Genomic DNA, 26441 nt, shown 5'->3' with positions numbered 1-26441 from the left:
CCCTGGCGGTTCAGGCAGTCAGAACCTAGTCAGGATATTTGCGTGGCACGTGGTTCTATGAATCACATTCACACAAGTGATTGTCCAAGTAGGCAGGTATAATTATATATTTCGAGTGCCGTTCTCCCAGAGAGCAATTCTACGCACAACCTGCTATGGTATAGCTATGATTCATGGTAATGCTTCCGCAACTGTGTTTTCGTCTTGTGCTGAGGTAGTTTGCGGAGGAGAAAAGGGCGATTTCCGTGTAGGTGACCAAGCAAAGTCCTGAGATACCTTCGATGCCGAACATCACCATTCATAGCATCATCTTCTCAGCATCATAGATATCGAAATGTGAAGGCGGCGTCGATCCGTTGGAGGTGGGCCTTGTCTCAACTTATCGAAGGTCAAACCAGCCGCTGCACACCAACACCAGTAAGATATGTAGAATTCGCTGGACCCCTCGCGGGACACCCCAGTTTGAAGCATCTGCTCCGCCTGCGCCCTGAAGGCAACCGAAACACTTGTCATAAAAACTTTCGAATAACATTGAAAGTGAAACTTATAGATTCCCAATTCGCTTGAAAGTGAATATTAAGCCCCGATCTCGAGGCAAAATCAATATTTCTTCACTCGTCACGTTGAGCTTTGAGAAGAAGCAAGCACATGTCCTGCCACAGATCTGCTGCTGAGGGTTCATGATATACAGAGTTGGGTTTACTGGAGGTCCCTTTCCCTGGTAGTACAACACTTTGATGACCTTTGGGCGCAGAGATGGCAGCATTATACTTCAATCACGCACATAATTAACAGTTCAAGATGATGTATTGCAACAGCAAGATGTATGAATCCTCACCAGCATTTTTCTCCGGGTACGGTGCGGCAATTTCCCAGCTGATACTACAAAACAGAGGGCTGAAAGTCCCGCCCACACAGACGACACAGTGACCTCTTTCTTGAGATCAGTTGCCAAATCCTCGTAGACTGCCACACAGGAATGGATGACGGACGAATAACCGATTTTCAGACTCCATTTGCATTATTTATCCTTACAAACAGAGCCTCCTCCACCAAGCACCCGCTGACCCATGTTCTCAACAGACCCTTCACGAAAAGCACACACACCTTCATCACCCGTGTGATGCGTCAGAATGCAGCTCAACATCACAGGCGCCTCGTCACAAGCCCCAGTCCATTCCCATCACGCGCTGCTACCTGGAGCCTCAGCACAAGAATCCCATGCATGTACTTTTGCTTATTGAAGTGTCAACATCATATAAACCGTATTATATGAGAGCGTCAACTTAGCCCACCAGCCAATTTTCTACTCTTGTAGCAGTCCTTTATGGAAGCACAGTGCACTGGCTCCGTGCTCGTTCTCCTCCGTTCATACACCAGCCCGGCCGAGTCGGGGAAGCGAAGTCGAGAAAAAGCTGCACCACTGCACCATGACCGTGTTCTTCAGCAATGGTGATGGATGCTGAGCCCCAACATTCAAGTTACACGATGTATTATCGTCCTTTAGCTACGGCGCCGCGCTGCATCATTGTACAAAACTGAATGCTGCATGTTCGAGATCAGAATTGCATTCCGAGACGTGACCATAGAACGACTTGAGGTCCCCGCCAGAGAGCGGACAGTAATGGGCGCGTCGATGCTTCCAATCAGTGGAGTATTCGGCTTCGGTTTGGAATCCTGACGGCAGAGCCGAGCGTCGAAGGAAAGGTTTATTTCTCAGGTAAGAACCCTTTTTATACTCTGCCTGCACCCTCACCAAGCGACCATTTGCCCAGATGACCACAATAATACACCTCGCATGTGCGGACCGGCGCACAACAGCAGCAGACAGGGCATCAATCACGCAGATCACAGCCATCTTCACACGTACCTGAAACTGACTCCAAAACAAACATTGCATACCAAGGCCAAAAAAAAAAGCGCCGCCCAGCCCTCTCACCAAACTCCATAAAAATGGTACTGAACACGATGATTTCCACCTTCCACTTCCATCCATCCACCCAACCACCCACTCAGCCCCCATCACACCACTATCCCCAAAACCTACAAGCCCCACCCGAGCACGAGCCCCACCGTCGCCGCAACAACCGCACTCCTCCTCACCACCACCCCCAGCCCCCTCCGCAAACTCGCACCACCATCGTTGACGTAATAAACGGCCCCCAAATAACTACACGTAACGGTCCCGTCCCCATTGCCCAGGCGATTGCCATAGCTCCTTTCCAGCCCCTTCCCCATGACCGGACACGCGAAGCCGAAGCTGGCAGGACAACTCTGAATCAGGCTGTAGCACAGGTCCTCGCAAGGCAGGACCTCCTTGTAAGGCCCCGGCTGGACGAGCTCGTCGATCATGGCGTTGCGGCTGCTGTTGGCGTAGGTGCGGTCCATGAGGGTGGCGTTGCTGAGGGGGTCGCGGCCGTAGTCGGTGTCGGCGAGGCGGGTGCCGTTGACGAAGGACTGGGCGATGTTGCGCGGCTGCAGCCAGTCGTCCTGGGCGCTGAAGTCCTCGCAGCGCGGGATCGTCACGGCGCACAGCCAGTTCTTGTAGTCGTGCGCGCAGTCGTCGCACGTCTTGGCCAGCGAGTACTGCGCCGTGTTGGTCGTGTTGCACGGGATCTGCTGCAGCGAGTAGTTGAAGTTCTGGTAGTGGCTCTTGGCGTAGTCGTCGTACAGCGTCGTGAGGTTCGTCACGTTGTACTTGTTCTGGTTCGACGGCACTGCGTATGCCACCTCGCTGCAGAACGTCAGGTTGAAGATGACCTGGCAATTGCCGTCTTTGAAGGCATGGAAAGTCAGCGCCCCCCGTCATTATCCGCTAGGGTTGAAAGCATATCACTTACCGGCTTTAGTCGTGAAGTTCACTGGCGACCAGACCTGCCCACCACCGCCGACTACACCAGACCCAGCAGCCGTTGAGTTTCCGTACATGACTGGGAATGCATGATATCGAGTGCTCCCATTCAGGCCCTGGACGTAAAATTGCTCCTTCGGCTTGCTTCCCAAGCCTCTGGTGGTCATGCCACTAATTTGGCTTGTCGGTTCGTCGTTCCAAGCGTTCAACAACCCGCAGTACGACCTTTCCATGCCCTTGATAGAGGACATATTGTAGCTGTAAGCGAACAACTGGAAAGGATTTCCTGCCTTCATCCAACGCTCATAGTCTTCTTCGCCCGGGTCGGCTGTCGTGAGATTGTCCGTAACAAAGAGCGCAGATTGAGTGTCCGTGTCGACGAGATAGACGAAACTGTTGGTAGGATCGTGGTAGTTGAACTGGTGGAAGGACTGGTCGATTGAAGCCGCGACCTGAAACTGCCAATCGCCGGTGAAGCCGCTGGGTAGAGGCGAAGGAGCAGATACGCCAATGTACACGTTCGAGGTCGCGTTGACCGTTGCGCTGGCGAAACCGCTAGTCAGAGTATGCGTACTTTGCAGGTTGCTATCCGCGTCCGGCCCGGGAGATGTGTTCCTGTCGGACGTTGAAACATACAGCGTCAACTGTGGAGGGGCTTCTTCCGTCGTCGTTCCATTGATGTCCGGCTGATTGCACGTATTCATCGACACGTAAACCTCCCTCGTCTTCGCGCTCTGCCGCTTCCTCAGCACAACCTTCCCATCCTCACCCTCCTCTTCCACCTCCTCTACTTCCTCCAATTCCCTCTTCTTCAGCTCCCTCTCCATATTCTCCCTCGACAGCAACTTCTTCCCATTGATCTCTGGCAACCCCGGCGTGGATTCCGAAAAATTGCCCCAAACCGACGAGTTCTCAAACTTGAAATACAGCGTGTTCCCAGCCGTGAGCGATTTGGTGGCGACCTCGTTATTCGTCAGCGTCACGGCCTCCGAGTCCTGCCTGCCGATGATATCCCTGCTGACGCCCACGAACGCCGGTTCGTACTGCGCCTCTGCCTCCTCCCCCTCGCCCACTTGTTCCGCCTTCTCCCTCGCTGCCCTAGCGTCCAGCTCGACGCCCATGAACCCGATGTTCTCTGCTAATCTCATGTGATTGTGGTCTGCATCCTCCAACGACGAGGGCACCTCGGCCGCGTAAGCTAGATGCGACGGGCCGAGCGAGAGGAAGACGAGGACGAGGAGGACGAGCGCCGACAGCGACGCGGCCAGCCGCGACTGCAGCGGCGTGGGGTTGGAACAGCTCATCAAGGGCTACTGCTTCTTCGTACGCCCCTGCGCCGCTTCGCTCTCTCACACACACGCGCGTGGGTTTCTCTGGTCCCTCTCGCCTCCAGGGGGGGCAGACTGCCGAAATATGTCTTTGAAACCCTCGATTAAGCAGCGCTCCTTCCCTTCCCCTCAGACTATGGTGTTCGCCGGGAATCAATTGTAATTTGGGGCGCCGAAAGTGCTCGGGGAGGGTTTCGTTGGCGCGGCGGCGGGCGATTCGAGAGCGAGCGTTTGCGAAAGCGATCGGTCGTGAGGGCGAGTCGCGCTTGAAGGTACGACCAGGCCGGCCGGTAGGTATGAAATGGCGCGACGAAAGTCCGTAAGGGCAGTTGCCGTGCAAGCAAGTTGGTACAGCTAGTAGTCGAGCTGGCTAGCTTGCGCTGTCCCCGCGGGGATGAACCGTGCAACGTAGATCGGAGAGAGCGTGCGCGTCTGTTCTCCGGCCGGTGCGTGTGGAGGAGGCTCTTTTCTCTTGCGATTCGAATCTGCTTTCTTAGAATTCTAGCGTCAGAAGGGGACCCGGCGTTTGGAAATGCGCGCGGGACCGCGGCGCGGGCGTGCCAACGGCCGGTACCTACAAGCCAAGCCGAACCACTGGGGTCGTCGGCGGACCGGCACCGCGTGGTTTCTTGGGTCGTTCGGAAAACGAGTGCAGATGGATTCGGCCGGCCGATCGAGAAGGACGAAAATCCTCCCAAAAACGGATAAACAAGAGAAAGAGAGTAGCAAGACGGCCGGGCGAAAGTACGAGAACGAGAGGATGCAATTTCGTCCTTGGGAGGAGCAGAGAGGAAGCTCAAGAAAAGTAGCTGATGATCCTTGATGAGACGCTGAAGTAGCAAGGGTGCCCGCTTGCTGCGAACACAGCATGACACGAACCTCCCGCCCATCGCATCCTAAAACTAAATAATACTCTCCCGTGAAACCTTCTACCTAGTGAATCCTTCCGCTTTTCCCGTCGCGCACACGAAATCGCCCCGCCAAAGGCATTCAGCCCTACGAGAAGCACGGATTTGCTTGCCGCTTTTCCCGGTGGCATTGCTCACGATCTGAACCAGACAGCGGGAATAATATTATTAGTGGAGGCAGGTAATTCACGGGCAGAAGCGGCCCGACAGGAGTGTGGGTGTTGCTATTTTTTGCAACAAAAGCGTTCCCCATACCCTCGCCATCGGCGGGGTCGCGCTTGCGTCGTGCGATTCTTCTTCATTCTCTCACAAACTCCCGCTGTTGTGCGCCCCGTCTGTTTCTCTCTCCCGGCTCTATCGGCATCTACTTCATGTTTCAGCAACCGAGTGTCACACCCTCCCACGTGCAAAGCAAGAGAAAGGGAGCTACGGTAACTCAAAAGCTTGTTGTCGCCGTCGTCGCAAGCTCGGCAGTTCCCGAAGGATATTTCAATGTCGCTTTCCCTGGCTCACGGATATTGACAGATTCAATCGAGAAACGAAAGTCAAATATAGACAAGAATCCCATATATACCTTATACTCAGACAATGCTCATGCCCATGTTCCTTCCTCTACCCTCCGACCTTCTTTCCGGGTCCTTTGCTAGCCGTTAAAACTTGAGATGCCTCCCATCTCATCGCGCCCACCTAGCCTCTATTTCGAAACATGTACAATCGGGCATTGGCCACTAATATGACCAATACGATAGCCCTATATGCTCATCGAATCACACGTATACGCCCAGTAGATCAATCGACGCGCAAGGCTGGCGTCCGGAAACCCAGCACCATCAAAGGATACACAATCCCCAACATCGAAGAGAAAAAGGCTGACTCGAATTTACAGCTTCGCCTTCGGAGGCTCCGCCAGAGCCTCCTCGTAGCACGCATCGATGAGGTCGCGATACTTCTTCGCCGTCTGCGGACGCTTGAGCTTGAGCCTGTTCGATCATTAGCACGACCCATTATCCATCATTTCTCCATCGGAGCACTTACGTCGGCGTCAAAAGCTCGTTCTCAATCGTAAACGGATCAATCAGCAGCCGGATCGCCTTGACCTTCTCGTAGCTGTTGAACTTGGCCTTCTTGCCCGCCTTGTCCAGCTCCTTCAGCGCCGCGGCGCGCACCTTCGGGTTCTCGGCCGCCTCCTTGAGCGCCGCGACGTCTGTCTGCCCGATGCTCTTGCCGAGGACCTTTCCGGCGAAGGTGGCGAACTGGTCGGGCTGGATGCCGAACAGGCCGACCAGGCAGGCCTGGTGCGAGTCGCCGTGGACGTAGGCCGTGGCCAGCCAGTTGCAGCTGGCCAGGTAGACGTTCTCGATGCGCTCGGGCGAGATGTACTCGCCCTGCGCCAGCTTGAGCACGTTCTTGCGGCGGTCGATGATCTTGAGCCGGCCCAGCTCGTCGATCTCGCCGATGTCGCCCGTGTGGAACCACCCATCCTCGTCGATCGTCTTGGCCGTCTCCTCCGGGTTGCGGAAGTACTCGCGGAAACGCGTGGGACCGCGCAACAGGATCTCGCCGCGCGGCCTGGGCGTGTCCGTGACGAGGTATTCCATATCCGGGACGGATTCCAGGCAGAATTCGGTAGACGGGGTGGCGGCACCGCAGTTTCCTGAAGAGTGATCGCCGGAAAGCTGCGCAACAGAAGCAGCGTAGGTCTCGGTCAAGCCATAACCTTGGACGAAGTCATTCGCACAGACAACGCGCAGGAAATCCTGCAGCGAGGGATCAATTGGTGCTGAGCCAGTGACCATGGTCTTCGTCCTGTCCAAACCAAGCGCTGCGGCAGCCTTCTTCGACCAAATGCGGTCATAGAAGAAGTGCTGGGTGGTGGGGTTGGGGCCCTGCAGCGCAGCCAATTTGGTGCTCACAACATGCCTTGACAGCGCTCCCCTGACACCAGGCGCCTGGACAGTTGCAGCCTTGACGGCGCCGCCAAAACGGTTGTACAGGCGAGGAACTCCACTGAAGACGGTGGGCCGCAAAAGCTTCAAGTCATCAACCAGCTCCTGGATGTTTCCGTGGAAATAACCGATGGCACAACCACCCCAGAGCGCAGCATGCTCACCAACACGCTCAAAAATGTGGGCAAGAGGCAAGAACGAGCACATAACATCATTACCAGTCTGGTTCGTGATGGTCATGGACGAACTGGTGGCTCCCATTGCATTCCTGTGCGTCAAGACAACACCCTTGGGGTTTCCAGTCGTTCCAGAGGTGTAATTGATGGTGATGATGTCATCCGGAGTAGGAGGGTTGTAGGCGCGCGGGTTCTGCTCTCCAAGCGCCTCGACATCCCTCAGGTAGAAAATACGGACTCCGAGATCAGCGGCAATCGCATTGAGAAGGTCGCCCTTGGACTCGCCCGGTCTCTCGCCCGCGTCAAGAGGATCCAAGCAGATGATCACCTTCAACGTGGGCAGGCGGGGCTTGAGCTTCAGAAGAGACGCAATATGGTTGAGCGAGGTCGCGACGCACGGCAGCTCCGCGTGGTTTATGATGTACTCGGTGGTGTCCGGGCCCAGAGTGTCGTAAATGGAGACGGTGTACATTCCCTGCGACATTGCCGCCAGATCTGGACCGTCATCAGTCGCGCCGGAATACTGGTCCCTCGAGAGCAATCACGTACCGGTTATCTGCCATTCCGGCCTGTTCTGGCACCACAGGCCAATACCCGTACCGCGCACCGGTGACACGCCAGCTTCCTCGAACAGCTTGACCAGACCAGCACCGAAGTTCCTCCTCCTCGTCTGAACCGTCGCGTAGTCTTCCCACACGTATGCTCCGTACGTTTTCGTCACAGGATCGTAGGGACGGTGGCCAAGGCAGCGGCTTCCAGGGTTGTTGTTCGCTGCGGAGACGTCAGTGTGGCTGTCGAGCAGGTGCCGTACTTTCCAAAGGGCTTACCGGACTGCTCGAATGCATCGTGCAGCGTTTGGACCTACAAGAAAAAAAGTTAGTGATGAGTGATCAGTGGGTTCGCTCCACATGGGCCGACTCACCGTCTCGTCCAGCGTCTCCAGCGGCCGGTCGACGAAGCGCCAATGTCTGTAGGTGCCTGTCCTATTCTCAGTGGCAGTGCCGGGGACGGGCACGCTGTGAGGCTGGCGGTTCGGCGGCAGTCCTTGCAATTCAGCTGCGCGCTGGACTGCGAGCAACTTGGGAGCCATGGCGGAGTGGTGACGAGGGGCAAGACGCGAGCGCAGGAGCTAGAATCTGGGGGAACACAGCTGGTCAGCGGGCGGAGAGCGTACAAATTGGTCGGTAAGGCCGGAGGGGCTGAGGGAACTCACGCGTCGTGGCTGGAGGGCGGAGCAGGCGGGCCAAGAAATGCAAGCGGAAAAGTGATGTCAGGCGGGCCAGGAATTAAAAGGACGAGAGGTGTGGTCTATGGCTCTATATCTAAAAGCTAAGGAAATGCGGGAAAGAAGAGCCGTCACACGTCCGGGGAGAGGGGATCACACAGGGGAGAGCAGAGGAGCAAAAGCTGAGGTGCGGCGGACGGCGGTTGATACAGCGCATCGCCGGCGGATGTGCCTCGGCATCTGCCCATCTTGGGGCAACGGAACGGGCTGCGAGAATGTCGGCCGTAGCGCACGGACCTGGCGCGTCCGCCGACCGACCTGTCTTTAAGGAGCCGCCATCTCCGGCACGCAACTCACACCCCAGAACAGCAGCGTCTGCGGGCTGCTAACGGCCGGACACCCCGCTCACGAGCCCACCGCCTCGCGCAGGGGGGCGCGACCGGCTGACCGAAAAACCCAGCGCCTCCTCGCTCAGAAACACACGCCCGCTGACCTCTCCCCCCAGCAGCGCAACTGGCGCTAGACGCCCGGCAGGAATTCCGGGGTAAGCCACATGCACGCCATCCAGATCGCCTTGCATCAACCTGCGCGCCGCACGTGATGTCTTCACATGCAAAATGGAAAAACCTCCGCTCCCTTCGTCCTTGGCGTTGACACATGTCGACTTTGGACTTTGAAACGAGCCAACAGCCCCGAAGCCATTTGACAGCCACGCGGGGGAGAGGTCGCTTTTGATGGCCTGGTAGCGAAGCTCCCCCGCACATCTGCCCGCGCTGCTGCTCCATTTTCTGGGGATGCACCGGCCTTGCCGCTTCAGGCAATCTGGTTACAGGAAGGTCAAAACAGGCTCAGAACTGTGCCGAATAAATCATAGCATGACCATATTTCCACGGTGTGATTCATTCATACGAAAGCCATTGCCAAACACACCAGTTCGGTTATATCCAAAGCCTCGCCATTCATAATGCCGTGTACATAGCACTCCCCGACTAAGCGAAAATACTTATGGCACTTTCTCCGAACGACAAACGGTACATGGCTTCCCAACAGAACACAAACAAGGTCACCGGCCCGGGAATGTTCAGGGAACAGTCCGATATAGCCTTTTCCAGTCTTCCCGAAACGCCGGTTATGCATGGCTGCACTCACCGCCGTACGAAGCTCTTGAAACGTTTTTGCTGGCCTTCTGACTCGGAGATTCCCCAGCTCCAATTTCCCTCTTCCCTTTGGCTTCATCTGTCGCTGTGAATACGTTTGATCTGGAAATGTCGGCTGCATCCCCGTTGTTTCGTCCAGAATCAGACTAAACACTTCCTCGAAACTGTCCGGACATGGCTGTGTCCCGTCCGCATCCTTGCCGGCAACGAGTGTTTGACAAAAGGCGCTGAAGACCATGCCTCCGGTAGGGTACGGATAGCATCCCCGTGAAATCTCGATCCACTCACGAAGTTCAGTATTGATCAATGCCGGGTTCTCGAAGCTGATCTGCGAGTTGGTGCAGCGGCGGCTTGGCCCACCAAGCTGGTCGAATATCTTCCCCTTGATGGTGAGAATAGACGGATTGATCCTGTCGAATGCGATTTCCGGGTTCAGTTGACTTGCTGCAGCGTAGATGGAGGCGGTGCAGTGAAGGTATCCCAAGGGAATAGTTCGCCGAGGCTGTCTCCAGTCGGGCACCCATGACGGCAGGCCCAGAAGGTCCGAATCGTGGTCGACGCTGACTAGCGACCTGAATATCGAATGCCGATTCAACGCATCTGCCTGGTCATTGTGTTTTGACTTGGTGCGTTGGAAGTTGTTGATCACTCGCATCATGTATTCGCGGGTTACATCGCGATAGAGATGCGCCGCGCTCTGCGAGTAGTCGATCTTGACGCAGTCTTGGCCACAGATGCCTAGAAGTCCGTAAACCTTATCGTGAGGTACGAACGCACGAGAATACCGAGTGGTAGTCATGGCCTCAAACAGCTGGTAATGACCTCTTCGAACCCTGAACACTTCGGCTATCCCGTATCTCAGTTGCTCCAACACCTCGGCCCCGCCGCTCGTTCTTGAGTTGGTATGTCCGTCGCACCGCACCAACTTATTAAGGCCGCTCCGCTGTAAAATACCGCAAGCTGTTTTGAACTCGTCTGCATTGAACAATCTTGTGCCACAAAGTTCCCAAAAGTCATCGGACAGGACATTTTCTTGGATAACCCACAATCTCCTAAAGTATGGCCGGGCGAGGAGTCTCCAGAGCGCTTGCCAACACTCGGAGGATGGACCGGGAATTGAAAAGGTGTCGAAGTCCTCAGGCGTGAGAGTTCTTTCTACAAGCGACAAATTGGTCCGAATGGTTCTTAGGAGATCGAATGCTTGGTCGCTTTCATCTGCTTCACCGAGCCAGCCCACGGTATTGAACGCATGTCGATAAATCCTCCCCATGAGTGGTATTTGTCGCGCCTTTTCTCCTTCGTCGTTTTGATTAATGCAGATCTGATCAATCCAAATGACGACAGAATAGTTTAGTTGACGAAAGTAGCGTAATGCAGTCTCCAAGGGCTTGGTGATGGCTAAGCTTTGATCACCACAGCTTATTTTACCTTTCAGAATGGAGCTTCCCCAAGTATAACTTAGCGCCGTATACTATATAGGCTTAGTAAAATCTGCTGAATGCAAAACATGTTTGGTAGGAACTAACAGGTTTGAATTCTTCTTGTCCAAATTTCCATACTCAAACTCAATGGAACAGTGATGTAAAGTCCCTGCCAGGTGATCATCAAGTGCCCCGGGGTGAAGTTCGAGCAGTCTTATATCCCAGGCACCAGTCAAGGGGCGATAACGACTTTGGAGGAGCGATATACTGCAATCAACTTGGTCGTATATTAACTTTTGATACTCGACTTCCCCTTTGGCCCATGAATGGACGGCTTCCTTATAGAATGTTTTCGCGTATGTCTCAAAGCCGTTGAGTCTGGCGAATTGAAATGTGTGGAGTTCATTGTTGTCGAGGCTGTATATATATTGCATGGTACCATATTCTGTGGCCTGAAGCCAGGGTAGTAGCCTGAATAATATTGAGAGAGGTAAATGGTGGTATTCCAAGTAAAAAGTGGACATAAACTATAGGAAAATTCAGCGAAGATAAGTCTGCTGGCAAGTAAAAGACCCCAGGCTACCAGGGTCAAGGGCGACCTCTCTCACGGCGGACGAGACTAACAACCATGACTCCCCCACACGAAAATCATTTGCAAGAGGACTGAATGTGTATGAGATCAGCCAATATGCAATATCTATGGGAACTTGTTCCATCTAGTAGCACATCCAAGCCAGAGTCATGATGGTTCAGCAAGTTGTTCCGGGGTACTTTATTAAAACGGTGCTCAAATAGAAACAGACACACACACACTTTCCCCGGTATATTCGTGTTGGCTCACGTCTTGGCATGGAGGCCCCACGATACTGCAGGTCACATAGCGGTTATGTGCTGACATGCAGTAGCGCCTTTGCAGTGCATATATTACGCACCCATAGCATTGTTTCAATACGAAGCAGTCTCGCTTAGTTGTAAATGGAACAGGACAGTGTTCCAGCTGCAATATCGACATTTCCCAACGGCTCCAGATCCTTGGGTTGCTGCCTAGGGGAGAAGTCAGTTTTTATAGCCGGAAACGAATCTCCCTTGCACTTCTAACCGTGTTGCTGTTCTATTTCTAGGTGGAGGGACAGGGGCGGTGCACCGGCTTCATTGAAAACTACCAGCAGAGAACGAACCGGAGTCCCTAGCACACCGTTCCCGGCTAAGAACAGTCTTTCAGACACAATGGCAAATCACTCCAATGACCTCAAACAGGACCGAGACGGTATCTCATTCCGAAAGGGATATAATCGCATTTGAAGTTCGCTAAACCATAATTTTGAAGGAAACCACAGGATATATATAAGTAAGACTGACATCTTTCTTCTCTTTTCAAACCTCTCTAGACCGTCTTTCCACCACATTCTCTCTAGGTAGAACCGCTCAACTTGGCATCGACCGCAACGTCACCAGTCTTGGCAGCGTTCGCCGCATTACCAGAAGCGTCCGGGTGGGTCGAGGATTGTGCGAAGGACTGCTCGAAGTCGGCAATAATGTCGTCAATATGTTCGGTGCCGACGGAGATACGGATGAGGTCCTGTAAAAGAAGAGATCAGTAATCCGCCCTATTGTTTTGACCCGACCATTGGATGATTACTAACCTCGGTGACACCGCTGCTGATCTTCTCCTCGTCGGTGAGCTGCTCGTGAGTGGTGCTCCAGGGATGGATGGCCAGAGACTTTGAGTCACCGACGCTGTGTATATACCGTTAGTAATCTTCTAGCAGGACGGATTGCTAAAGCATCTGCGGAAACTCACTTGGCAAGGTTGGAGATGAGCTTCAAGTTATCGACAACCTGGCTACCAGCCTGAGCGTCGCCCTTGACACCGAAAGACAGGACGCCACCGAAGCCCCTGGGGAGGTACTTCTTGGCAAGCTCGTGACTGGGGTGGCTCTCAAGGCCGGGATACGAGACCCAAGCAACGTTGGGGTTCTTCTGGAGCCACCTGGCGAGCTTGATGGCGTTCTCGGCGTGCCTCTCGCAGCGCAGGGAGAGTGTCTCGAGGCCGAGCAGGAGCTGCTGGGCGGCGAAGGGGTTCAGGGCCGGGCCGATGTCGCGGAGGAGCTCGACGCGGACGCGGATGGCGAAGGTGATGGGGCCGAATGTCTCCCAGAACTTGAGGCCGTGGTAGCCTGGCGATGGCTCGACCATGGTTGGGAAGCGCTTCGCGTTCTTGCCCCAGTCGAACTTGCCGCTGTCAATGACAACGCCGCCGATGGTGGTGCCGTGGCCGCCGATCCACTTGGTCGCGGAGTGGACAACGATGTCGGCGCCGTGGTCGATGGGGCGGCAGAAGAAGCCACCAGCACCGAAGGTGTTGTCGACCTGCAAGTTTTCCAATAATGTTAGCGCTTGGAGTCGCTGCGAGCTGCCCTGAGTGGAATTGAGAAATTACATACAACAACAGGCACACCGGCATCATGCGCAATCTTGCAGATAGCCTCAAAGTCCGGGATGTTATACTTGGGGTTTCCAATGCTTTCCAGATAGATGGCCTTGGTCTTGTCGTCGATCAAGTCCTTGAAGTCCTCAGGCTTGTCGCCATTGACGAATTTCGTGTTGATTCCCAGGCGCGGGAAGGCAACTTTGAATTGGTTGTAGGTACCGCCGTACAGGTTCGAGGTCGAGATGATGTTGTCTCCGGCCTCAGCGAGCGCTGCGATGGCCAGGAATTGAGCAGCCTGGCCTGAAGAGGCGGCAACGGCGGCAACACCGTTTTCGAGAGCTGCCATACGCTTCTCAAAGACATCGACCGTGGGCTATGACGCAGTCTCCGCTCAGCTTATGCGCCCGCCAAAAACTTCCACTGGGGCTGGATCGCTTACGTTCATAATGCGACTGTAGATATTGCCAAACTCCTTGAGGCCGAACAGCCTCGCGCCGTGTGCGGAGTCATTGAACACGTAAGACTGCGGAGGTCAGTTTCTGAAGCCATTGCGCAAGAAGAAGTCGTGAGAACCCACAGTGGTCGCGTAGATGGGTGTCGCGCGAGACCGCGTCGCCGAGTCAGGCTCCTGGCTGTGAGTATCTTGTCAGCACAGTCATGAAAGCCCATCGCGCTGAGTAGCACATACCCAGCGTGAAGCTGGAGGGTCTCGAATCTCTGGGGAAGCTCGCCGCTCATTTTTCCGGTCGCAATCTGGGGTTATTTGCAGGCGTTACTCTGGTCGTATGACACGACCGGGTATCTGAAAGTCACAATGTGGAAGCTGCACTGAAGGAGAGGAGGAGAGAAACGAAAGAGAGCGGGAAGGAGCTGGAATATTTGAGTCCCGAAATCGGTCGCTGGGATGACTGTCTTTGCGGGGACTTGGGATGGCGTCAAGCACGCCATTGCTCTTAACGCGTGAGCATCACTTGTCCCGCCCCAATTCGTGCGACCCTCTGGATCGCAGAAACGCCCATGCTCAGATAGGTGTGGTCGTGGGGGATCTCAACTACAAATGGCTATTGTCATGTGTTTTGCGCAAGAAAGTCAATATATGAGCCTGTCGATCGGCGTTGTTTGGACGCGCTGGGGGTGCGCGAATGCTGCTGGAAATTGTCGGTGCGCTGCGGGGTAATCCTTATCGATAGAAAAGATCCTTTCCCGCGGACCGCGCAGCTGGCGCCAGGAACAGTCTTCCTCCCCACCATTGTGAGGTCATGTTGCGTACGCGTGGCTCCGTCTCCTGCCATGTGGAAATGCCGTTACTTAACTACTAGGTCCCATTGATCCACGATTCTAAATTAAGGAGCGCTGCCTCAGTACCTACATGAGATCGCCGAAGCGAGTGGACCAATGACAAGCTTGCTGAACCTAAGCAGTAATCAACGCGCATTGACGCTGCCAGGCTAGTCGTGAGACGTTTCAAGGGAAAATGCATACAACAGCGTGAAGTATGAGATTTGGAATCCAGAGCGGTTGGAGCAACTACACAAACATGAAAGTCTAAAGAGTTGCGTTTGATGTTTGCTTCGAATGCTTGTGTCCCTCGTTCGTCTTTTATCTCGTGTCGCATTAACTTCTAAACTCCACGGGGTAATTATCCCGCTATCCGTCGCATGCTTCCATTTGTATGACAAGCACGACAGTTCATGAGGGTAATTGGTCCTACCGTCAATAGTTTTGTCGTATGATGTGACTAGCCAGTCGGATTGCGTCCGAGCTCACTGTCTGACTAAAGCTCCCGTCATTGATCCAGCACCGAGGCCTGTATCACCATTTATAGATGATTCCTTGAAAATCCGGGCGCCCTTGTTGGTCGATATTTTTAGACCCCAATACCATCTGCGAACTTATGCCGGACCTGTAGACCATGTTCCTTTCCATAACGCCACCTAAGATGCAAAACCGCTTTTTGAAACGAAATCAAGCCGACCTTTACGACTGAGACTTGGGAATGACAAATAGGCTGGGCTTCATGTTGATTTTGCACAAACGTGCAACGCATCCGGACAGCTGCAGGAAAGTTTGCACGCCTTCGAGAATGCGCATATGTGTGAAGCCGATTTCTTTGATGAACTCGAGCTTCGCGTGCTCAGACAGGGTAGGAATCGTTTTGGTGACCTTGAACATAGTGCTGATGATGTCGTGACAAGAGTAACCGAGGTCCCTGCATCAGACGTCAGCGATACTGGCACGTGGAAGTAACGGAGACGGAACGTACCAAAGTTCACGGAGTGTATCGAGAGCTACATCAACCTTCTGCTCGTGGCAAGCCTTGATCATTGCTTGAACCTTGATGGGATGCGGACTGTCAACGACCTTGAAGACATTGTCACCGTTGACGAATCCGAAACCTGCGTGTGTGCTCTGCAAGTTGTTGATTGCCTGACGCATATCTCCCTCGGCCGAGAACACAAGAGCTGCAAGGCCGTCTTCGGAGTATTCGACCTTCTCCGCGTCACATATCAGCATCAGTCGCTTGACCAGCTGCGCGTCGGTCAATCGGGAATAGCGCAAGATGGCGCAGCGGGACTGAAGCGGTTCGATGATCTTATTCGATTGGTTGCAGGCGAACGCAAACCGGGTCGTCGAGGAATAGATTTCCATAGTTCGTCGTAGGGCCTGTTGCGCACCGGACGTCATGCTGTTGCCCGGTCAGCATCGTACGAGATGGCAATTTAGCGTGACGTACCTGTCTGCCTCATCCAGGATGACAATCTTCTGGCGGCCTGCCGGCAGCGTGACTTTCTTCTGCGCGAAACCCTTGATACGGTTCCTCACCACATCGATGCCACGCTCGTCACTGGCGTTGAGCTCCAAGACCGCTTCCTTGTACGCATCTCCGAGCAGCTGGCGAGCCAGGCACAATATCGACGTCGTCTTTCCAATACCGGGCATGCCCGAGATGATAACATGCGGCATGTTGCCATCCTTGGCAATGATTTTGAGGCGCTCGATTGTCTCAGTGTTGCCAACGATGTCGTCCAAGAACACGGGACGGTACTTCTCAACCCTGTATGCAATCAGTGTGGGAAGCGGCGGGGTGGAGCGCAGGAGCGGACCATGGCAGCTCGTAGCCGGCGGCTGCGCCGCTTGGCTGTGCCTTCAGGCCGTTGCGAGCGGCAACGCTGGAAGATTCGGCTGTCACCATGGTGGCGAGCGATACCGTTGTCGTGGTGGGCTTGCGCAATGCTGGGCTTGACGATATCGCGCAGTCGCGTAGACGCGTGCTCGAACGCGCCTGGAAAACGGTGGCCCGTGCCCTGCCAGGCTCCAGGGTCAGGGCTCAGCCCTTCCAGGCTTCGGCTCGCCACAGACCGGGCGCTTCGATCTCCGTCAGCCTCATTAGTGCTCTCACACACTCCCCGCACCACAACATCCCTCCTGTCATGCAGGGCCCGGGGCCTGGACGGCTGCTGTCGCACTCCCAATTCCTCGAGCCGCCCTGATGCGCTCGCGCCTCTGGTTCCCCAGCGCCCTCGCCAAATCTGCCAAAAGCCGACGGAGCGCCGGAGACAGCCGCGTCTCGGGCCACACGACCGCAGCCTTACGCGTCACACCCGCCCTCAGCGAAGTCTCAGCTTGGCGCCCCATGCGGTACGGCGCAGCGGCGGCAGCTGGCCAGCTGGCAGCACGCAATCCAATATGTATGGCCTGACGAGCACCTTGGCCAACAGCGCCCAGGTGCTGAGCGCGGCTCGGGGCATGGCAGATCTCGGGCACAGCGGCTTCCGGCGCATCGCGGCTGTTCCTGTCGCAGATGCTGTGGGTTGCGGGTGCTCGCCTTGCATCCTATCATTCTCCAACACGGCGCTTACCAACAGCCTCCCGGCCCCCAGAGCCGCTCTGATCCTGACATGGTCAGCGTATTGAGCAATAATGCCCTGCACAGCCTGGCTGATCGCGTCGGCCAAGCAATGCTTAGCCGTCAGCTGTCGAAACCGCCCGTTGCAATTGCACGTATTTCTCAGGACGGCCCCGCGCTGTCTGCGCACCAGTGCCAGCCTCGTCTTCCCTTTCTGTTGATCGTCTTTTTCGCCGGTGGCGCGTGAGGTAAGCTTGGTCCGTCGTTGCCGACCACCGCCACACTACTTCTGGAGAGTCGTCGTCATCACCGTACGTCGTACGTACACGCCGCCGGGGCTCATAATAATCCCTGATCGCACAGCCGTCGCAGGCTCTGCGCGGCCCACTACCCGAGTGCCTCTTGCCTTCTTGAAAAGTTATATCCCGGACGGCATCCTGCCTTGCTCTGCATTCCTGTTTTGTACATCTCGCCAACCTCTCGTTCAATCGGAATCATGAGGTGTACTGCCGCACTGACGCTCGCTGCGGCGTTAATATCCTTAACCGACGGCCTCCAATTGGCCCCGAGATCAGTATGTCGCTACCTCCTTGCCACAGCATCCATCCCCTAACTTTGAGTTTAGAACTCCGAACCTAAAGTTGTCGGCGCCGAAATCCAGAGGAGAGAAGTCATAAATCCCATTGCACGCGACCAAGCGAGGAGAAGAAGAAAGCGGGACAGCCTACAGGCTACTCTTGACAATTTGGAAACGCTCTACTTCCTGAATGCTACCATTGGAACACCCGCACAATCACTCCGTCTCCACTTGGACACCGGCTCGAGCGATCTCTGGGTGAATACCGATGAATCCAGCCTCTGTTCCTCCTCCAGAAACGACTGCTCAAGCGCTGGCACCTACAGCGCAAACGACTCGTCGACATACGAATATGTAAACAGCGTGTTTAACATTTCCTACGTTGACGGCTCTGGTGCGTCCGGCGATTATGTCAAAGACACGTTCAGCTTCGGTGGTACCAACATCACCGAGCTGCAATTTGGCATTGGCTACACATCGACCTCATCAGAGGGTGTTTTGGGCATCGGCTATACTTCGAACGAAGTCGCCGTCAATCGAGCAGGTCTCGATGCCTATTCCAACCTGCCCCAGCTTATGGTGGACAAGGGACTTATCGAGTCCAACGCTTACAGCCTGTGGCTGAACGATCTGGATGCGAGCAGAGGAAACATTCTTTTCGGCGGCGTGGACACCGAAAAGTATCATGGCACTCTCGCGACCCTTCCCATCCTCAAGGAGGGCAACCAATACAGGGAACTCATCATTGCGCTGACTGGCATTGGCGCTAATGGCGAGAGCGGCACCTACTTGAGCGCCAACAGCAGCAGCGATGCCGTTCCTGTGCTCCTCGACACGGGCAGCAGTCTCACCTATCTGCCGGATTCCATCGTCAGCAGCATTTACTCGGATTTCAACGCCGTTTACGACAGCAGCGAGGGCGCCGCTTTCATCGACTGCGACTCAGCGGATAGCGACGACACGCTGGAGTTCACCTTCAGTTCCCCGACAATTAGCGTCCCGATGAACGAGCTGGTCCTCTTGGCCGGTTATTCACGTGGCCAAGCCGTCTGCATCCTTGGCATCAGCCCAGCCGGAGACTCGACTGCCGTGCTTGGTGACACCTTCCTGCGGTCCGCTTACGTCGTCTATGACCTTGCCAACAACGAGATCTCGCTTGCCCAGACCAACTACAACGCTACGGACTCCAACATCAAGGAGATCACCACTGGCACCGATTCCGTGCCCGATGCGACTGGCGTCGCCAATGCCGTGTCGGCCCTTGTGGCTGCGACGGGAGGCGCGAGGAATGACGGCTTGGGTGTCTCCGGCAACGCTGCCATGCCGATGAAGACCGCCATGCCAATAGCTCCCGTCGCCGCCGCGGCTGCCGCGGGTCTTCTGTTTGCGCTGTAGTCCCGCCAATCTTCATTGGGGCACGGTGATCTTCATGCGATCCCGGCCCGCTTTTGCTTTTGCGTCACGACCGTATGGGGCATCATGAGCGTTTCATCTTTTAGCTGTTGCATTAGGTTTTGGAGTTAACTTTGGCGGGAGTTTCACATATTCTAGACGATACCTCTAGGCTATTTTTCAATCGTTTTATGACATAGGGATAGCGATGAAGCGGGATTGGGAGTATATATCACTTGAACATTATGTGGACAATACAGAGATGATTAGGTAAAGAAGAAACCTAAAGAAGAAACTATTGGCTGTGCGCACGTTTCGTGAGTTCACGAAAAGTGCTTCACACGATAACTCGGAGAGGGCTGTGCGAGTACGAAGTGGGTTTAGTTTTTCAGGTGGCTGATCCTCATACTATCTTGGGCGCCTGGCCAGAAGAAATCTATTGGCGCCAGATGGCGCCATCGTCTTATGCTCTCTGCCACAAATAATGAAATGTGGAAAGTGTAACAGGTGTGTGAGAGATTAAGATTGTCAAATGCCAACCCCAGACCCCGGTCTCTCCGCCTATAATGCGGGCGCCACTATATGACCCTGTTGATGCACCCTTTTGGCATGTGGGCCGTCTGCTCGCGGGGGAACTGCAGAACGGGAAAGATCCCTCCCAGCAGAGATATCGAGCGGCAATAAGAAGTCTGTGAACCCCCAACAAGGGAAGGATTCCGAGGCATTGAATCTAAATACAAATTCACCCGCTTCGAGACGAGCACGTAAGATGCCCAAATCATTTGGCGTTTCGGTTTCTTTAGAATTTCCGGCTAAACCACGCGTGATTCGTTTTCCTGCGACTTGTTCTGGGCGCGGACGACACACTCTGAAGAGCTGGGGGCTTTCACAAAAGCGGTAGGTCGGCTAGAGTCAGTTGCTGATCGAAGGAGCGAGCCCATCAAGTCTCGCGTGAGAGCTCTTGTGATGGATACGGAGGCTACAGAAGCTCATTCTTCATCTGATCAGATAAGATCCATATTGTTCAGCCCTGCCCCTCAACGCTGCCCATCAGACCACAATCATGTGTTTCCATCTATCCAGTATTTTCCCAATTGCAAAATATCCGTTGACGCCGATTATTGTGCCGCCCTCAATCACGGATCTTTAGTCTCGTCTTTTAACGCCACACCCGCTCAAATGCAAATAAGATGTCGAAAAAGATTCGGTTTGGGTAGCTGTTCCGTTTTTTCTTCATGCATCGCCGAAGTCCTCCTGCTCGCTTCCGTCGCGCCTGTAGGGTATTGGTCAATTGCTGCCAATCAAGTCATGCGCGGCAACTGAATCACTTACGGAATGTACTTCACGCCCGCAGCCTCACATGCAGCTAACTGCTCCTCACCAAGCTGCATAGAAAGGACATCACATTAGCAGAGGTTCTTCCCTTTCAAATCCAGCAAAGACTGGCACTCCTCCACCGTCGGGCTCCTACACCAAGTAGACCAACCTCGCGCGGACAAAAAAAAGAGAAAAGACAGGGAGAGAGAGCAGAGGACTTACAATGCCGGAGACCTTGGTGGCGTACATTCCGGGCACGTAGCCGTCGAGGCGTTGCCACTTGGCGACCCAGCTCTGGCTAGGGTCAGCGAGAGCGATCAGGCCCTCGAAGACAGCCGACGTGCAGTCGGCAATGTGCGCCTCGTCGGCGCCCTGCATCTCCAGGAACTCGCAGTTGGGGCAGCCCAGTTGCCGGAACTTGTTGGCCGGCTGCACGAAGCTGCACACCATGCACGCGCGCAGGTGCCGATGCTGCGATGGCGTCACGTACGAGCGGGACATGGCTGTGGCGAAAGGCTTTTCTTGGTGTTGGTTATTTGGTAGGCGGTTGCTGCTGGCGTTTGCGCGGCGGGACGCGTGGCGGTTCGATGAGGGGAAACGGTTGAGGCGCGCAAGCGGTGGCTCTGGGGCCGAGTATAGGGACGGTGACCGGAGAGGAGCGCGCGAGAGCTCAAGGGATTCGTGGTTTGGTTGTTGAAAGAGACGGCGGCGGAGCACAATGGGGGAACACAGCAGCTCGGAGGAGCCGCGCATTGGAAGCGGGAGGGCTGCACGGACCGCGCCTCGGCCTTCTCGTGCTTTCCGCCGCCGTCATCGCATTCCAGAGCCCGTTACTCGAATTTGACGAGTTCTCTCTTTTTCCCTCCTCCGCCCGCTTGCCCTCTACCCTTGCGATCTTCAGCTCAGTTGCATTCTGCCCGGCTGCGCCCAGCTCCCGCGCACTCTCGCCTCCCTTCGTGCCTCGCCACTGCGCGTGCATCTGCTTGCGCCTTTAGACTTCCACCCCACGCGTGCTCTTACTTAGCTAGGCGCACGCCCCGAGCGTCAGCGGCGATTCGGTGATAGCAACAGTAACTGTCTCTGCCCACCAACCATGGGTGCACAGGAAGACGCCATTGCCCTCAAGGAGAAGGGCAACAAGGCCTTCAAGGAGCATGACTGGCCCACTGCCATCGACTTCTACACCAAGGCCATTGAGGTGTACGACAAGGAGCCCTCGTTCTACACCAACCGCGCCCAGGTATGCCTGTTCACCCCGCTTGCAGCAACCGCGCACGCGACAAGGAGCTGACGGATCCCTGTGCAGGCCAACATTAAGCTTGAGGCATACGGTTTCGCTGTTGCCGACGCGACCAAGGCGATCGAGATCGACCCGAATAATGTCAAGGTGCGTGGATATTACCAAGGGAAGGGTTGTTTAAATGCATTGCTGAACAAGCCTCGGACAGGCCTACTACCGTCGCGCCGTTGCCAACACGGCCATCTTGAAGCATAACGATGCGCTCCGCGACTGGAAGATCGTCGTGAAGAAGAACCCCGGCGACAAGAATGCGAAGCTGCAGCATGCAGAATGCGAGAAGATTGTCAAGCGCGATGCTTTCCTCAAGGCTATTGAGGTCGCCGATGCGCCCTCGGCTATCGAGGGCCTGGACCTGGACAACATGGTGGTGGAAGATGGCTACGACGGCGCAAGGATGGAGGATTCGAAGATGACCAAGGAATTCATCGAGGACATGATCCAGCGGTTCAAGGATGGCAAGAAGATCCACAGGAAATACGTCTACCAGATCATCATCGCCGTGAAGGAGCTAGTGTACAACGAGCCCACCATGGTCGAGTATGACGTTCCTGAGGGCACCAAGATCACCGTCTGCGGTGACACTCACGGTAAGTTGCACAATTCGCTCTGTTCCTGCATTAGCTGACCATGTTGCAGGCCAATTCTTCGATCTTCTGGAGATCTTCCGCCTCAACGGCTTCCCGTCGGAAACGCACGCATATCTCTTCAACGGCGACTTCGTTGACCGTGGATCGTGGTCGACTGAAGTTGCGCTTACGCTGTACGCCTACAAGATGCTGTACCCCAAGCTCTTCTTCCTCAACCGTGGCAACCACGAGACGGATGACATGAACCGCATGTATGGTTTCGAGGGCGAGTGCCGCGCCAAGTACACGGAGCGCGTCTTCAAGATCTTCTCCGAGTCTTTCTCCGCATTACCGCTGGCGACGCTCATTGGCAAGAAGTTCTTTGTCCTGCACGGCGGACTGTTCTCGAATGATGATATCAGCTTGGACGATGTGAGGAAGTTGAACAGGCACAAGCAGAGACAACCTGGCCAGAGCGGCTTGATGATGGAGATGCTGTGGACAGACCCTCAGACTGCACCGGGCCGTGGCCCCAGCAAGAGAGGTGTCGGCCTGCAGTTTGGACCTGACGTCACGAAGAGGTTCTGCGAGAAGAATGGTTTGGAGGCTGTCATCAGAAGTCACGAAGTCCGTATGGAGGGTTACGAAGTCGAGCACGACGGAAAGTGCATCACTGGTAAGTGCTCTTTACATGAAAGCTGCTCCAGGCTAATCAGATGGAAACAGTCTTCTCGGCACCCAGGTACTGCGACAGCACGGAAAACAAGGGTGCTTACATCAACGTTGGCCCCGAGTACAAGCTCGAGTTCCACAAGTTCGAGGCGGTGCCGCACCCGCCGATCAAGCCAATGGCGTACGCGCACAACGGCCTCATGTCGATGATGTAGATGGGTTATTGTGTGTAACGATTTGATGGCCTTTTTCTCCAGTTGATGTCTCGACAGCGGAGTTCTCGCATGTGGCAGCATTTGCTCGCTGCCATTCCGAATCTGGATTCCAAAAGCTCATTTTTCGGTTCGTACTTGCATCCGGTCTAAAGAGAGCAGAGGGATTTGGATGGGCGTTCTTGATCTATCATGAGATCACTGTTTTTCGTATCCTGGGGATTGCTAGGGAAAGGCTTTTCTTGCATAGCGTTGCGAGGAAAAAGTTTGTGGTGAGCCAAAGGGAGCTACATTCGGATGACTGGAAAGAGAGTCTTGATTCTCATACAATCTCTTCCATTTCTTTCGCTCGTCTTCTCTTCTTGATGTGTTTTTCAGAGATCCATTGGCTGATTTTGGAACGTTTCTGGCCCCTGGCGTAGGCGCAGAAACGGTTTTTCCTTTGTCCACTTTTCAGGGCCTTATCAGAGGCGCTGGTCTCCAACTGGTTGGCTGGCTACATGAGTTGGCTGATAGACGAGCATTACGGGTTGCTCTGGAGGCGTCAGGACTGGTGCTTGGTGGAAAGTCGTTTTCTACGCAACGCTGTTTCCCTTCGTAGTTGCGAGTTCGGAGGCGCCGTGTGCATGGTGCTCTCTTAAGTATAGGCATGTGAAAGATGAATATAAGCAATCGAAATGGCTATATACACCCCTCCTGACCGGCGGCAATCGACCTGGACATTGTCTTTGTATCGTACGCGGCGACCACATCAGACGTCATGGCATGATGAAGAAGGTGGTGAGGGCAGCGGAGCCTCTCGGTGCAACCGCGGCGCGCGCCGCCTCACCTTCTTGTTTGCTGAGTGGGCTGGGCCACAGACACACACACACAAGCAAAAAGTCAAACGACGTCAGAGCCCCAGTGGGAACTTTTTGCGGGTCAACGAGGACAGGAGAGGGAAGGCAGGCCGGCGGCCGGGCAACCCGAGTTGTGGGTCTTGCAAGCCTTAGCTCACAGCTTACTAGTTAGCTCGAGCCCTTTTAATTGCTTGCCTTGCCCCTCCATTTACCCCTCCTTCGTCCTTGCTCATCCACACCAACTTTCCCATCACTTCACAAGGTAGGTTCGGCTTTTCGGATTTTTCGTCAATGTGTCTGTTTCTTTTCCATCGTGGCGAGCGAGCGAGCTCGGTGCCGCACGGTGTCTCTGGGTTGCCTTGAAGCGGCGGAGGGGCAAGACGTGAGATCAGACCACGAGCTTTAGGGGCGCCATTGAGTCTCGCTGCTTGGACTATTCTTATCCTCCTCTCTTGAACCCAGGAGAAAGAGGGAAGTGTGGGTGAGGGGCGGGAATGCGGTTCACTCCACAGCTCCCCTTGAGGGCCGGGGGGTGCCGGGCTGTCCGCTGCGAAAGCGGCGCATTGGCTGCTTTTCCAGCATCGCCGTCACCCTTTCCAAAGACGGGGAGAGCTCAGCGGCCTTCCCCTCTGCATCCGGACTGCCAGGCGTTCGATCTCGGGGTCGCTATTTCCTAGAGTTCCCAAGCGTCCAAGCCTTAAACCTTCGTATGCGTTGTTTGGAGCGGAGCTGACGATCATCTGCACCAGCAAAACCAACCACCTCAGCAAAAATGGTCTACACCATCGTCGTTCACCTTTACGCCAAGGAGGGCAAGGAGGTCGAGGAGAAGCTCCGCAACAAGCTGATCGAGGCCTCGCAAGTCTACTCCAAGGACAAGGAGACCATCGGCTGGCACGTCATGCAGGACCACAAGGACCCCCGCAAGTGGTGCATCGTCGAGCGCTACGAGCACGAGAGCGTACGTTGTCCAAGACCAGCTGAAGTTGTGCCCCCCTGCGAATTGTGTCTAATCGTTCCGAACAGAGCCAGAAGTACCACCTGGAGAACCCCTACTGGAAGACCTTCGACCCTTATGTCATCCCCCTCCTGGACAAGGAGATGGACCTCCGCCGCTTCCACGAGCTGGACACCAGCAAGCCCGTCACCGTTGTTTAAACGGGGTGTGGAAGAAGTTTGAAACGCCTGGAACGGATGACCTGTATTAAACGAATGTAAATATCATGAAATCAACCCAGGGTAAATCCCTGTTGTCGGCTCCTCATTGCTCATTGACACGTGCTCTTTTGATGGCTCCTGCTTTGCCGGTTGGGGAAGCAGTCATGTGCACCTGGAGGGAGGTGGTCGACTGAGGAAGTTGGAACTCGATTATTTAAATGCCCTGGCTTTCTTGTCGTCAGCCAGTGTCGTTGCAACTAAGATTTCGCAAGGACTGCGATATCTGCAAAGAAACTTGTGGAAGCTGCCAACGGGAGCGCCACGGTGACTGCGTCTTTCGGTGCGTTCGGAGAGCCTGCTCGCCTTCTCTCGAATGCGGAGAGTTTGTACGTGATAGTATGACAGATCATGATGCACTTCATCAACTCATGTTAATGCTAAGCCACTGCACACTGACAGCTACTTGATGTTGGACTTGGTTTGATTTTATTGACGAGATCTGAAATGATTGACAAAAGCTAGATTGTACGGGAAGCCTCTGTCGAAGTTCTCTTTTTCCTCCGCACTATAACACTCCGCCAATCCACAGTAGAAGTTGTTGCGCCAACCGTTTTGTATACTTTCCTCTTGGTCCTCTCCATGGTAGATTCGAGTGCAGTACCGAATTACAAAACCCTAACGTATTATTTATAGGGAAAGGATGCCATAGCTTCAGCAGCTTAATATTGTAGCGATAACCGGTGGAAAGGGAAACCGCGTAGAGCTTGGATAATTTGGCAGCGAACGGTCCGGGAGAGTCCCGTGCAAACGCACCTTTAGCACAAGGCGGGCGGGATTTTAAAGAAATATAAAGTTCGGCTAATACACCTCAACGCATTTACTTCACCTTCTCGCCAAGCGAACAGAGCAGCGTCGTCACTTGTAACGAAATACTGGACTAGTCACCCTTGTACTTTTGTGGCTACATAAGCGCTTCAAAGACGATTCATAGCTCAGTGTTTCCAGCATCAAATATTCTATAAGTCAACTCCAACACCAGCATTAAGTAATGATAATCATATAATTCATTAGATGTTCTTGTCCTATTGCCTTATTATCGAATAATGAAGTGAACGAAG

At 54.5% G+C, this 26441-nt stretch overlaps 9 protein-coding genes across 9 annotated transcripts; 3 read left to right on the top strand and 6 right to left on the bottom strand.

Annotated features, from left to right (window-relative positions):
* Positions 1-2043: 2043 nt before the first annotated feature.
* On the bottom strand, positions 2044-4155 carry LTHEOB_7115 (Calcium channel subunit Mid1 protein; the record flags this gene model as incomplete). The annotated part of the gene is made up of 2 exons (XM_035516446.1): positions 2044-2774; positions 2841-4155. 2 exons carry the CDS (start codon positions 4153-4155, stop codon positions 2044-2046), a joined length of 2046 nt encoding a protein of 681 aa, XP_035371562.1.
* A 1812-nt stretch (positions 4156-5967) lies between these two features.
* On the bottom strand, positions 5968-8299 carry LTHEOB_7114 (AMP-binding enzyme; the record flags this gene model as incomplete). The annotated part of the gene is made up of 5 exons (XM_035516445.1): positions 5968-6067; positions 6123-7704; positions 7759-7980; positions 8037-8070; positions 8132-8299. 5 exons carry the CDS (start codon positions 8297-8299, stop codon positions 5968-5970), a joined length of 2106 nt encoding a protein of 701 aa, XP_035371561.1.
* Positions 8300-9563: 1264 nt separating this feature from the next.
* LTHEOB_7113 (Heterokaryon incompatibility protein) lies at positions 9564-10390 on the bottom strand (the record flags this gene model as incomplete). Its single annotated transcript, XM_035516444.1, has 2 exons — positions 9564-9670; positions 9880-10390. The coding sequence occupies 2 exons, from the start codon at positions 10388-10390 to the stop codon at positions 9564-9566; spliced, it is 618 nt and encodes a 205-aa protein (XP_035371560.1).
* Positions 10391-12423: 2033 nt separating this feature from the next.
* On the bottom strand, positions 12424-14181 carry LTHEOB_7112 (O-acetylhomoserine o-acetylserine sulfhydrylase; the record flags this gene model as incomplete). The annotated part of the gene is made up of 7 exons (XM_035516443.1): positions 12424-12591; positions 12656-12749; positions 12814-13382; positions 13457-13816; positions 13883-13966; positions 14021-14075; positions 14132-14181. 7 exons carry the CDS (start codon positions 14179-14181, stop codon positions 12424-12426), a joined length of 1380 nt encoding a protein of 459 aa, XP_035371559.1.
* Positions 14182-15420: 1239 nt separating this feature from the next.
* Positions 15421-16636, bottom strand: LTHEOB_7111 (Replication factor c subunit 4 protein; the record flags this gene model as incomplete). The annotated part of the gene is made up of 4 exons (XM_035516442.1): positions 15421-15652; positions 15707-16129; positions 16178-16498; positions 16548-16636. 4 exons carry the CDS (start codon positions 16634-16636, stop codon positions 15421-15423), a joined length of 1065 nt encoding a protein of 354 aa, XP_035371558.1.
* A 1150-nt stretch (positions 16637-17786) lies between these two features.
* LTHEOB_7110 (Candidapepsin-4 precursor protein) lies at positions 17787-19262 on the top strand (the record flags this gene model as incomplete). Its single annotated transcript, XM_035516441.1, has 2 exons — positions 17787-17864; positions 17916-19262. The coding sequence occupies 2 exons, from the start codon at positions 17787-17789 to the stop codon at positions 19260-19262; spliced, it is 1425 nt and encodes a 474-aa protein (XP_035371557.1).
* Positions 19263-20492: 1230 nt separating this feature from the next.
* Positions 20493-21077, bottom strand: LTHEOB_7109 (Transcriptional elongation protein; the record flags this gene model as incomplete). The annotated part of the gene is made up of 3 exons (XM_035516439.1): positions 20493-20532; positions 20592-20644; positions 20799-21077. 3 exons carry the CDS (start codon positions 21075-21077, stop codon positions 20493-20495), a joined length of 372 nt encoding a protein of 123 aa, XP_035371556.1.
* A 592-nt stretch (positions 21078-21669) lies between these two features.
* On the top strand, positions 21670-23329 carry LTHEOB_7108 (Serine threonine protein kinase; the record flags this gene model as incomplete). Its single annotated transcript, XM_035516438.1, has 5 exons — positions 21670-21816; positions 21883-21963; positions 22025-22463; positions 22513-23118; positions 23169-23329. 5 exons carry the CDS (start codon positions 21670-21672, stop codon positions 23327-23329), a joined length of 1434 nt encoding a protein of 477 aa, XP_035371555.1.
* Positions 23330-24937: 1608 nt separating this feature from the next.
* Positions 24938-25323, top strand: LTHEOB_7107 (Antibiotic biosynthesis monooxygenase; the record flags this gene model as incomplete). Its single annotated transcript, XM_035516437.1, has 2 exons — positions 24938-25126; positions 25192-25323. The coding sequence occupies 2 exons, from the start codon at positions 24938-24940 to the stop codon at positions 25321-25323; spliced, it is 321 nt and encodes a 106-aa protein (XP_035371554.1).
* Between the last annotated feature and the right edge of the window lie 1118 nt (positions 25324-26441).

Source organism: Lasiodiplodia theobromae, assembly GCF_012971845.1.
Source record: "Lasiodiplodia theobromae strain AM2As chromosome Unknown scaffold_21, whole genome shotgun sequence".
NCBI lineage: Eukaryota > Fungi > Ascomycota > Dothideomycetes > Botryosphaeriales > Botryosphaeriaceae > Lasiodiplodia > Lasiodiplodia theobromae.
The sequence above is the reverse complement of the archived record's forward strand: the minus strand, read 5'-3'. Positions and strand labels throughout refer to the sequence as shown.